This window comes from Moschus berezovskii, chromosome 1 (genome assembly GCF_049115385.1).
Source record: "Moschus berezovskii isolate FMDL1 chromosome 1, NW_MosBer_1.0, whole genome shotgun sequence".
In the NCBI taxonomy this organism is placed as follows: domain Eukaryota; kingdom Metazoa; phylum Chordata; class Mammalia; order Artiodactyla; family Moschidae; genus Moschus; species Moschus berezovskii.
Window position 1 is genome coordinate 79,825,086 of NC_142460.1, and position 13,073 is coordinate 79,838,158.

The following is a 13,073-nucleotide window of genomic DNA, read 5'->3' on the forward strand; positions in this document are numbered from 1 at the left end:
GACTGAACTGAATTACTTTACAATATTGTAGTGGTTTTTGCATTCACTGATGTGAATCAGCCATGGGTATACATGTGTCCCCCATCCTGAACCCCCCTCCCACTTCCCTCCCCATCCCATCCCTTAGGGTCGTCCCAGTGCACCAGCCCTGAGCGCCCTGTCTCATGCATCGGACATGGACTGGTGATCTGTTTCACATATGGTAATATACATGTTTCAATGCTATTCTCTCAAGTCATCCCACCCTCACCTTCTCCCACAGAGTCCAAAAGTCTGTTCTTTATAGCTGTGTCTCTTTTGCTGTCTCGCATACAGAGTCATTGTTACCATCTTGCTAAATTCCGTATGTATGCATTAATATACTGTATTGGTGTTTTTCTTTCTGACTTACTTCACTCTGTATGATAGGCTTCAGTTTCATCCACCTCATTAGAACTGATTCAAATGCATTCTTTTTAATCGCTGAGTAATACTCCATTGTGTATATCTACCACAGCTTTCTTATCCATTCGTCTGCAGATGGACATCTAGGTTGCTTCCATGTCCTCGCTATTATAAACAGTGCTGCAATGAACATTGGAGTGCATGTGTCTCTTTCAGTTCTGGTTTCCTCGGTGTGTATGCCCAGGAGTGCGATCGCTGGATCATATGGCAGTTCTATTTCCAGTTTTTTAAGGAGTCTCCACACTGTTCTCCATAGTGGCTGTACTAGTTTGCATTCCCACCAACAGTGTAAGATGGTTCCCTTTTCTCCACACCCTCTCTAGCATTTAAATTGTATCTTTACAATACAGCAGCAAGAAATTGTTAGGTCATTTACTAAGTTTCTTGCTAAGTAGGTCATTTTCTAAGTTATTTTCCTGTGTCTCTTCAGAAGGTTCTTTAGGTAGGCAAAAAGTGTTGCTGAAACAATCAGAATGTGGGCTGCTGAAGACTCAATTTCTACTGATGGTTGAGGTGAAATAAAAGTAAAATAAAGCTTAAGAGGGAAAACTTAAGCTTTCTGCAATTTATTTAGACCCTTGGCAGGTTTATTTGAGGGATCCACCCTTCCTTACCTACTGGCTTGGCATTAAAACAAAATTGGTATTTTATTTCTGACTGCTAATACCAGCCAATATGCTAAAGATAAGTGAAAACAGATTGTGATTTAGACAGGAAGAGGTTAACTATGAGTTGCTTTTAGTTCCATTTCTTTAGCGGCCATTAGTCTTAAAGAGTTTTTAGATGATGACTACAATCATTTTAAAGGAAAAGATAAGTGAGAATAGGGACACTGGAAGAAATAAAGCTCAATATAGTGTGTTTTTTTTTTTTGTATCTGAGTAAATCATAACACATCTTCCATAGAAGAAGGATATGTCATTTTGTAGGTGGTGTAGCTAGATATCCCTTTCAGGAAGTAAGAGACAGTAACAGGATTCATTGAACAACACACAGAATTTTATTGCCAACTCAAATTTTAAGCTTACCAAATAGCTGTAGTTACCTCAGGGGTGCAAGAGACTGTCTTATTTTACTGTGTGCATTTACTGCCTGAAATTTGTTGTTATAAGCATGTACTTTGTAATGAAAACTTTTTTTTTTCTAGCATACAATTTCATACATGAATTTCATACAATTCACAGGAGTGTTGTGTCAGTCTTTACATTTTTTAGCACCTTAAAAGGTTAAAACATTCTTTGAATTCAAGATAAGTACCCTGATGCTGGGAATGATTGAAGACAGAAGGAGAAGAGGGTGACAGAGGATGAGATGGTTGGATGGCATCACTGATTCAATGGACATGAACTTGGGCAAACTCTGGGAGATGGTGAGAGACAGGGATGCCTGGGGTGCTGCAGTCCATGGGGTCGCAAAGAGTTGGACACTAGTTGGCAACTGAACAACAACCTTGATACATAGATCAAGCTGAGCTGAGGATTAGAAGACAGATCGAATGTGGGGAAGCGTGAGCTGACGTTTTAACAGACTGCCGGACGGCCTTTGATAGTCTTTGCTTTTGGACTTCTCGTCACATTATAAAAGTGCACTGAGGAGAAGTATCTTTGGTGCCCTGGTTTCTCGGAAATCAGGAGACGCTGCTACCCTTTGCAGTGGCTTCCCAGAGTACCTTTTGATCCACAGTTTTCCATCAGGTGGGCAAAATGGACAGGGTCTGGCAGAATGCCTGTTATTGACGCTAAGGGACTAGATGACTGGCCCTCCTCTTCTAACTACTCACTACTTTTAATTTCTATTACATCTGTCAACAATTCACAGTAAGCTATATATAAGGACACATTTTCCTGCACAGTCTTAGGCAAACAAACATTGTCCTTTTTAAAGTTTATGACACGAAAAATATATAGGGTACATCTGAACAGCAGAGCCCAAGACTGTTCCTTTGGAGGGCCCTGCTGTGATAAATGCTTTAGTGAACTGATCAGCAATCCAAGAGAAATCAAAGAAGGAAATATACATTCACAAAATAATTTCTTTGATCCAAAAAGTATGTGACAGAACGTAAGCCAGGTATTTGCGTGTATATGTGGGTGGGTGGAGGTAACCCATACACGGATTGATGAGACTCCCACTGTAAGCACTGCACTGCGCCTGCGTGGGCTGTGGCCCCCCTGTCCACCACAGGCTCCTTACCCAAGGGCCGAGCATCTGAATGCTGTACAGCCGAGTCACAGCAATGTGAACATCTGGAAGTCTGGAAGAATTTCAGCTACCTTCCTACGGAGCTGCTCTCGCCTCTGTTCTTTTTCTCTTTCCTCTTTTGTAAATTTTGCAAACTTCTTCCATGTCTGAAACATGATCCAGAGAATCCTCCTTTAAGAATAAAAAGAGAAAAAGTGATGTACTGAGGAAAGTTAACTTTCCATCAAACTGTGCTGAAAATTAAAAAAATCACCTTTATTGTGAATAAAATGTTATAGGAAAGGTATGGAAGTCACAACTGGGATGCGGACAGTATGAACACGGTGAAGAAAAAGGAAGCAACAGAAGAGGGTGGAAGTGACTGACAGGTTATCTTCTCTTCTGTCAGGTGGTCAGGGGACCCTCTGTGAGATGACATCTGCGCCGAGGACCTGGTGGCCTCTTGAGTGCACAGGCCAGGGGACACACTCCTCAGGGGGTCTGACCGCAGCCTCCACCTTATGGGTGAGGTGGGACTAGAGGAGCGAGGGCTCGAGCAGCCAAAGCGCTTGTGGAGATGCTGGGAAACTGCGCGCAGCCTGTGCAGCCCACGCCAGTTACAAGCATCGAGGTCCTGGTGCTTGGACATATATGGTTTAAAAAACCCACTGAGATTTAAAAAACCTCCAACGACGGTCTTGAGTTTTAGCTGAGGAAAAAAACACCGTTGCGTCAGGATCTGAAAACATGGTCCACAGGCTCACGTGTTGAAGCAGGGGTGTCTGTTGTCATCGGCAGGCAGGCGATGGCCTATTAGGATAGCATGACTATGGGATTCCTTAGTGCCCACTCCAGCTTTGCCCCAGGGATAGAAAGGTAGCCCAGTCTCTGCCCAAATAGGGCTTAACCTGGTGAACAGATCACCTCAGTGCTGCAGGGAGCAACGGTGGTAGAGATCCTGCAGGGTACTTACTGTCTGGTCTGGTGGTGAGAAGCATCAGAAGGTTTTGAAAGAGATGATGTCTGAACTTTTTAAAATTTGATATATGACTGTTTCATTTGTATTTTTAGTGGCAGTTGAGGTAAAGTGACAATTTAAGTAGAAACTGCTTTTATTTACATTGTAATATTACATACTGAATATAAAGTGGTATTTGTTAACTGAATGCTAATTGTTCATAATCTCCAGAACTTTTTTCATGTTATTTTTCTTTATATTAATAGATTCCTACAAGATACTGGGTGTGATTCCTGTGCTGTACACAGTACTTGCTGCCTTTCTATTTTATGTAAAGTAGTTTGTGTCTGTTAATCTCATACTCCTAATTTGACCCTTCTCCCTTCCTTTTCTCCTTTGGTAACATTTAGTCTGTTTTCTGTGTCTGTAAGTCTGTTTCTGTTTTAATGTATACTTTCATTTGTATTATTTTAGATGCCACATAAAAGCGATATCATATAGTACTTTTTCTCTGATTTAATTCACTTAGTATGATCCTCTCTAGGTCCATCCATGTTGGTGCAAGTGTCAATATTTCCCTCTTTTTCAATGGCTAGTTAATATTCCATTGTGTGAATGAAATATTCCTCAGCCATCTTCTTAAGCCAGTTATCTGTTGATGGGCACTTGGTTTGCTTCTGTGTCTTGGCTACTGTAAATTGCTACTGTGAACTTTGGAGTGCATGTATCTTTTTTAATTAGAATTTTCATTTTTTCTGGATATATACCCAGGTGTGGGATTGCAGGATCATATGGTAGTTTTAGTTTTGAGAGGGTAACAGGTAGGAAGGCTAGGGGTCCCCAAGTAGAGGAAATAAACCGCAAGTGGCAGACTTTTTTTTTTTCCTTTCTCTATTCAAAATTAAAAGGTTTCTTTTCAATTCTGTGCTGTCATGGCAACACCTGGTTCTCCCTTAACTTTTCTCAAACCTTGAGCTAATCAATACATTTTTCTTATGGAAATATTTTTCTTAAGCTATGTTAATGAGCTATGTATTTGCCTTGGAATCTGTCTTTCTTCAAGTGGGTTAGGCCTAAAGACTCAAACCTTGAACTTATAATGGCTCAACAAACCAGAATGTCTTACTCATGGAAATGTTCTCTTAAGCTATGTTAATGAAACTATTTATTTGCTTGAAAACCTGCCTTTCTTTAAGAGTCATGTCAATTGTTTTAAGGCGGGGGATGACTCACCTTGTGCCAATGCTATCTCAAAATGCATGTTGTGGGAAAGGGGCCTGATGCAACTCTCTCAGTTTTGAGGTGATTCTTTATCTGATCAGCAACTTGCTAACAGATATATAACTCCTTGCTAAAAAACTAACAAGGGGGGGTACTCTTTCTGAAGTCTGTGTCAGAAGCTTCCTCTATTCCTTTATACTTTAATAAAACTTTATTACACAAAATCTTCGAGTGATGAAGCCTCCTCTCTGGATCGAAATCCTCTCCTCCAGAGGTCACGAATCCCCCTGTAGCTCATGGCTCACAGCTGCAACCTTTCAGTTTCATAAGGAACCTCCATCCTTCCATAGTGGATGCACCAATTTACAAGTCCCATCAACAGTGTACAAGGTTTCCTCCACAGCCTCTCCAGCATGTATTATTCATAGATTTTTTGATGATAGTCATTCTGACTAGTGTGAGGTGATGCCCTGTAGCTTTGATTTGCATGTCTGTAATAAATGAATATCTCTTTTTGTGCCTGTTGGCCATCTGTATGTCTTCTTTGGAAAAGTGTCTCTTTAAGTCTTCTGCCCACTTTTTGATTGGGTTGTTTCTTTTTCTATATTGAGTTGTATGAGCTGTTTATAGTGGATGTTAACCCCTTGTTGGTCACATCATTTCAAACATTTTCTCCCATTTTGTAGGTTCTTTTTGTTTTGTTGACAGTTTCCTTTGCTTGTGCAGAAACTTTTGATTAGTTCCGATTGATTAAAATTTTGCTCTTATTTCTTTGGCCTTGGGAAACATTGCTACGATTTATGTCAAATAATGTTTTTTACTATGTTCACTTGTCTTCAAGTCTTTAAACCATTTTATTTATGTATATGATGTAAGGGAATGTTCTGATTTCATTGATTTACATGTAGCTGTCTAGCTTTCCCAACACTGCTTGTTGAAGAGACTGTTTTTTTTTCTCCTCCATTGTATATTCTTGTCTCTTTTATCACAGATTACTTGACCGTCATAGGTGCATGCGTTTATTTCTGTTCTATTTTGTTCCACTGATTTGTAAATCTGTTTTGTTTGTTTTGATTACTATAGCTTTGTAGTATTGTCTGAAGTCTGGAAGGGGTTGCACCTCCAACTTTGTTCTTTTTTTCTCAGAATTGCTTTAGCAATTCTGGGTGTTTTGTTGTTCCATATCAATTTTAGGATTATGCTACTTATGTGAAAAGTATCATGGGTATTTTGATAGGGAACACATTAAATCTGTAGATTTCTTTGGGTAGTATGGCCATTTTAACAATACTCTTCCAATCAAAGCGCACAGGATATCTTTCCATTTCCTGAGTCATCTTCAATTTTCTTTGTCAATGTTTTATACATTTCTGCATATAGCTCGTTCACCTCCTTGTATGTTTGGTCTTAGGTATGTTATTTTTTAGATGAGATTTTAAACAGGATAGTTTTTTAACTTTCTGGTATTTCACTATTAGTGTAAAGAAATGCAACAGATTTCTGTTATATCATTTTTTAATCCTGTTACATTGCTGAATTCATTTCTTCTAATAGTTTTTGTTTAGAGACTTTGGGTTCTCTGCAGTGACAATTTTACTTCTTTCCTTCAAATCTGAATACTGCTGTTTATTTTTGTTGTCTGATTGCTGTGGCCAGGACTTCAAATTCAATATTGAAAAGTGGTGAGAGTGAGCATCCTTGTCTTGTCCCTGAATTTAGTGGGAAGGTTTTCATTTTTTCAGCACTGAGTATTGTGTTGGCTGTGGATTTGTTGCAAATGACCTTTATTATGTTGAGATATGTTCCCTCTGTACCCACTCTGGTGAAAGTTTTATCATGAATGGATGTTGAATTTGGTCAAATGCTTTTTCTGCATCTATTGAGATGATTGTGTGGTTTTGGTCTTTCCTTTTGTTAATGTGGTGTATCACACTGATTTGTATATGCTAAACCATTCTCGTGATCCTGGAATGAATCCAACTTGTAAATTTGGTCTGATACGAGTATTGCTAACCCACAGTGTTGTTTCTATTTGCTCCCCTTATTTTCAGTCTGTGTGTGTCTTTTGCCCTAAAGTGAGTCTCTTTTTAGGCAGCATATTGCAGGTTTTTGTTTTTTAAATCAAGTCTGCACTCTCTGTTTTTTGATTAAGAGCATTTTGTCCATCAACGTTTAAAGTAATTATTGATTGGTGTATACTTATTGCCATTTTTAATCCTTATTCTCCAGTTGTTTTTTTAGTTCTTTTTTGTGTGTGTGTGGTTTAATGATTTCCTTTTATAATATGCTTGATTCTTTTCTTGTTTTTGTAAATCTTTTTTTGTTTTTTGTTTGGGGTTATCTTGGAGTTCAATTATGCTGACCCAGAAATATATCTACTTGTTTTAAACTAAGTCATTTAAATTCAAACACATTCTAAAAGATCTATATTTTTATACTCTCCTCACCCACGTTTTGTGATTTTTATGTCTTACTTTAAATCTTCATGTTTATTGTTTATTGTAGTTAAATCTCTTTAAAATTTTTTCATTGTTTTTTAATCTATGTACTGGCTTATTTCAGTTCAGTTCAGTCGCTCAGTTGTGTCTGACTCTTTGCGACCCCATAAACAACAGCATGCCAGGCCTCCCTGTCCATCACCAACTCCCGGAGTCCACCCAAACCCATGTCCATCGAGTCAGTGATGCCATCCAACTACCTCATCCTCTGTCATCCCCTTCTCTTCCTGCCCTCAATCTTTCCCACCATCAGGGTCTTTTCAAATGAGTCAGTTCTTTGCATCAGGTGGCCAAAGTATTGGAGTTTCAGCTTCAACATCAGACCTTCCAGTGAACACCCAGGACTGATCTCCTTTAGGATGGACTGGTTGGATCTCCTTGCAGTCCAAGGGACTCTCAAGAGTCTTCTCCAACACCACAGTTCAAAAGCATCAATTCTTCTGCACTCAGCTTTCTTTATAGTCCAACTCTCACATCCATATATGACCACTGGAAAAACCATAGCCTTGACCAGACAGATCTTTGTTGGCAAAGTAATGTCTCTGCATTTTATTTTATTTTTTTTTTGTCTCTGCATTTTAATATGCTTTCTATGTTGGTCATAACTTTTTTTCCAAGGAGTAAGTGTCTTTTAATTTCATGGCTGCAATCAGCATCCACACTGATTTTGGAGCCCAGAAAAATAAAGTCAGCCACTATTTCGACTGTTTCCCCATCTATTTGCCATGAAGTGATGGGAACAGATGCCATGATCTTAGTTTTCTGAATGTTGAGCTTTAAGCCAACTTTTTCACTCTCCTCTTTCACTTTCATCAAGAGGCTCTTTAGTTCTTCTTCACTTTCTGCCATAAGGGTGGTGTCATCTGCATATCTGAGGTTATTGATATTTCTCCTGGCAATCTTGATTCCAGCTTGTGCTTCCTCCAGCCCAGACTTTCTCATGATGTACTTTGCATATAAGTTAAATAAGCAGGGTGACAATATACAGCCTTGACATACTCCTTTTCCTATTTGGAACTAGTCTGTTGTTCCATGTCCAGTTCTAACTGTTGCTTCCTGACCTGCATACAGGTTTCTCAAGAGGCAGGTCAGGTGGTCTGGTATTCCCATCTCTTTCAGAATTTTCCACAGTTTAGTGTGATCCACACAAAGGCTTTGGCATAATCAATAAAGCAGAAATAGATGTTTTTCTGGAACTCTCTTGCTTTTTCGATGATCCAGTGGATGTTGGTAATTTGATCTCTGGTTCCTCTGCCTTTCCTAAAACCAGCTTGAACATCTGGAAGTTCACGGTTCACGTGTTGCTGAAGCCTGGCTTGGAGAATTATGAGCATGACTTTACTAGCGTGTGAGATGAGTGCAATAATGCAGTAGTTTGAGCATTCTTTGGCATTGCCTTTCTTTGGGACTGGAATGAAGACTGACCTTTTCCAGTCCTGTGGCCACTGCTGAGTTTTCCAAATTTGCTGGCATATTGAGTGCAGCACTTTCACAGCATCTTTCCGGATTTGAAAAAGTTCAACTGGTTTTCCATCACCTCCACTAGCTTTGTTTGTAGTGATGATTCCTAAAGCCCACTTGACTTCACATTCCAGGATGTCTGGTTCTAGGTGAGTGATCACATCATTGTGATTATCTGGGTCTTGAAGATCTTCTTTGTACAGTTCTTCTGTGTATTCTTGCCACCTCTTCTTAATATCTTCTGCTTCTGTTAGGGCCCTACCATTTCTGTCCTTTATTGAGCCCATCTTTGCCTGAAATGTTCCCTTGGTAGCTCTAATTTTCTTGAGGAGATCTCTAGTCTTTCCCATTCTATTGTTTTCCTCTATTTCTTTGCATTGATAGCTGAGGAAGGCTTTCTTATCTCTCCTTGCTTTTTTTTGGAACTCTGCATTCAAGTGTATATATCTTTCCTTTTCTCCTTTGCTTTTCACTTCCCTTCTTTTCACAGCTATTTGTAAGGCCTCCTCAGACAGCCATTTTGCTTTGTTGCATTTCTTTTTCTTGGGGATGGTCCTGGCTTATTTAAGTGATCTTCAATCCTTAACTACATATTTTGTCTTCCTATTGGGAATCCCTTTTCTGTGAATTCTTCTTTCCGTTCAGAGAAGACCTTTCAACATTTCTTTTAGGTTAGGTTTGGTTTCTTTTAGTGTTTGCCTGTTTGAGAAATTCTTCTCTCTCCTCCTGTCCTAAATGTTAATCTTGCTGGGTAGAGTATTCTAGTTTGCAGGTTTTTCTCTTTCAGAACTTTGAATATATCATGCCACTTGCTTCTGGCCTGCAGAGTTTCTGGAGAGAAATCAGCTGATAGCTTTATGGTTTTTTTTTTTTAAATAACTGTTTTTCTCTTGCTGCCTTTAGAATCCTAAGCTCTGTCATTTTAATTATGATATGTCTTGGTGTGGGTCTCTTTGGGTTTATTCTGTTTGGGACCTTTTGTGCCTCCTGTACCTGAACATCCTTTTCCTTCTTTAGGTTTGGGAAGTTTTCAGCCATCATTTCTTCAAATACATTTTTGTTCCCTTTCTCTTTTCACTTTCTGAAACGCCCGTTACGTGTAGGTTGGCACATTTTATTATCCCGTAGATCTCATATGTTGTGTTCATCTTTTTTTCATTTGCCTGTTTACTATTCTGATTAGGTGATTTCCATTATTCTGTCTTCCAGATTACCTATTCTGTTACCCATTGCTTCCAGATTGCTTTTTATCTTGGAAATTGAATTATCTTTGGTTCATTTTTTTTGTTTGTTTGTTTCTAGTTCCTTGTTATAGTTCTGTGTTTATACTGGTAATCTTTCTTAATTTGGCTAGCACTTTTATTACTATTAATACCTTTCTGAACTCAAGGTCTGGTAGAGTGGTGAGCTCTGTTTTATTCTTTGTTCTTTTAGGGGACTTCTCTTGCTCTTTTAATTGCGAGCAGTTCCTCTTCCTTTTCACTTAAATTTTCTGTCTCCATGTAGTTATCCATAGTGGTCTTGAAGGAGTATTTCTGTGAGAGATCCCTGTGTAGACTGTGTGTCCAGTGTTTTTGGTGAGAGAGCTGGTTTTGATATGAAAGCCAGCCACATCTGTCCTCAGGGTGTGCCAGCCATTGTCACCTTGATGGAGGTGTGGTTTTGATCTAAATCCGGTGCAGGGGCAGGACTTACTTTCTGCTCTGTGGCAGTCACTACCCTGTCAGGCTACCAGTTGCTGGAGTAGAAGCCCTAAGGATGAGGTTCCATTCCCCTTGAGTGCATGCCCTGCCCCAGAGGAGGGGAGTGCTAGAGTAAGTGGGGCTCATGCATTTACAGGGCACTGATGCACCACCTAAGTAGGTGACCTGGGCCTCACTCAGATGCAGGCCAAGGTCTCTTTCCCCACTGTGTTTGTCCCAGATCTAGTGCAAGCTGTAGTGTGGAGTGGGTGGGGCCGGTGCATTTGCTAGGCTGGAGCTAAGAGTCAGGGCATTGTGGCTGCAGGAATTGAGGTATCTGGGCTGCTTCTGTGGCAGCCTTCTCCCAGGACCTGTCTGCCCCAGACCCAATAATAAGCTGTGGTGTGGAGTGGGCAGGAGTTGGGGTGCTCTGGGAGAGGGACCCTGGTGTGCTCCTGAGGCATCACTGAAGTGAACTCTGACAATGGTCACCACCACCCGACTTGGATCACATCCCCCTGGGCTGTCCCTGGGTGAGCCTCCTTCTTGGGCCTGGTTGACCCCCATGCAGTACAGAGGTGCTCACCCCAGTTGGATTAGTGAGTCTGGCAAGGCAGCAGCTACCAAGGCGCTCTCTGAACTGGCTGTTGGCAAGCCAACTTATGTGCATGCCTTGTGAGTAGACGTAGGCTTCTCCAGCCCTTCCATTTGTTCCAGTGATTCTCTCAGAAGCCAAAGGGGCTTCTCTCCCCTGCACAGCACCCCAGGGCTGGCATGCCCAGACTGCAGCTCAGCCTACCCATTCCCCAGAGCAAGGTCTGCCCATATGGACCTTCTCTTCCTTTCAGATCCGCCCCCAGGGGCCCAAGTCCTGACCCAGTGCCTTTTTCCTGTACTACCCTGTTAAGTGGAGATCTTTCTTGCAACTTTGGTTGTACAGAGTTCTTCTGATGGCTTCTGTTAGTTTTCTGTGAGAACTGTTCCATGTGTAGACATATTTTTGATGTGCTTGTGGGGAGAAGTGAGCTCTAAGTCCTCCTACTCTGCCATCTTGATCCATCCTGAACTGAATTTTTATCAGGCAAAGAAAAGGCTTTCCTAGAAGAGGACATGTCTTGAGTAAAGGCAGAGGCAAGAATAGCTAAGTTTATATTTTCATAAGTAGTGGCATAGATGGGACTTATTCTGGCTTCTTGACCTTCTAATGAAGCCCCCCCTAGAATGCATTTCAGCCCCCTGGCTGATAGTTGATGTTTCTGATAATGTTGATTTTTTTTTTTGGTGGAGGTATTACTGTTCAGTAAAAAAGGCTTCAAGGAACGCAGCTGCTTTATTTTATTTCTTCTTTCATCCATCTAGCATCCATCTCGACCATTGATAGCTTCCTGTACTCAGCTCCATGGCCCCCACTACCAGACCTTGACCCTATCTCCCACTCTCACCTGCTTTTCACACCTTTTTTCTGGCAACACTCCCATTTTATGACTTCTGCATTTTAGCTACTACTGTTCAACAACTCTGCCCCTTGGGGGAATTTTCTGCCTACATTTATCTTCCTTCCTCTGAACTCCTTAAGCACATTCACTTGTTTTGTGCTTATTTATAGTCTTACCTACCTACCTATCTATATCTGTCTACATCTATCTACCTTCCTACATCCATTCACCTGAGGTCCTTGACAAATATTCACAAACTCCTTGACAATTTGTGTGAAGTTGTATTTAATGTGCATTTTTTAGAGAGTAGGTCTGTGACTTTCCTTACGGCCTCACAGGGGCCTTTGATTCCAAAGTGGTTAAGAACTACAGTATCAAGGCAATACCAGAAAAAAAGTACTAGTTCAGTTGAGAAGAACTGGCGAAGTGCATAGCTAAGCTCTAAATGCTGAACTACACAAAAACTACTGATAATGAGAGATGCATGTCTGGAGACATCTCTTAGTCCTGCCATGTATAAAATCAGACTTCTTAACATTATAAATCTATCCAATCACAAATTATATATACCTAGAAGTGATTCAGATATGCAGAATTAAATCTCATGGTCTTATTAGGAATCATCTTTCTCAGAAGTACTGAGATTTTTCATCCACAGCTTTTCTGTACAATATTCTTTCATTCAAATAAAGTTGAATTAAGAACTCAATATCAATTTTTTAAGTGTTGAAACTTCCTTTTAAAAGATCTGTGACTAAATATTAGTGTCACTCCAGCAATAAAACATCCATTCATGTACCAGAAATCTATCATGCACCCATGTACTAGGCTTTGTCATGCTGAGGATACAGCTGCAAGCAAGATGTGATGGGGACTGACGATAAACATGTAAACAGTAAATGACAATTTCAGGGTCTTCAGTGCTGTGAAGAAAATAGGGCAGGTTACTGGACAGAAACGACTGCAGGCAGTTGGCGTGCATTTGAGAAGAAACCCGACTGGTGAGCAGCTCTGGGTCACGCGAGAACTGTGAAGCAGATGTGAGTGTTTGTCCAAGGAACAGTGAGGGAGGCTAGTGGGGCTGGACCGTGTGAACAAGGTGCAAAGCAGAAGTCACTGCAGTACTTTTACACCAAGTGGATGCTGGCTGAGATTTCTGTTGACTGCATGGATCCCCGCACTGATTTTGTTA

General features: G+C 40.6%; 2 protein-coding genes across 2 annotated transcripts in view; one reads left to right on the top strand and one right to left on the bottom strand.

Annotated features, from left to right (window-relative positions):
* Positions 1-13,073, top strand: part of ZDHHC23 (zDHHC palmitoyltransferase 23) — a 33,103-nt gene that overhangs the window by 14,996 nt on the left and 5,034 nt on the right. The gene's annotated exons all lie outside the window — the stretch shown is intronic.
* Positions 1,527-13,073, bottom strand: part of CCDC191 (coiled-coil domain containing 191) — a 96,212-nt gene continuing 84,665 nt past the window's right edge. The window contains exon 17 of the mRNA XM_055427273.2: positions 1,527-2,817. Within this exon, the coding sequence (XP_055283248.2) occupies positions 2,673-2,817 (145 nt within the window). The 3' untranslated portion in view covers positions 1,527-2,672. The remainder of the gene's footprint in view (positions 2,818-13,073) is intronic.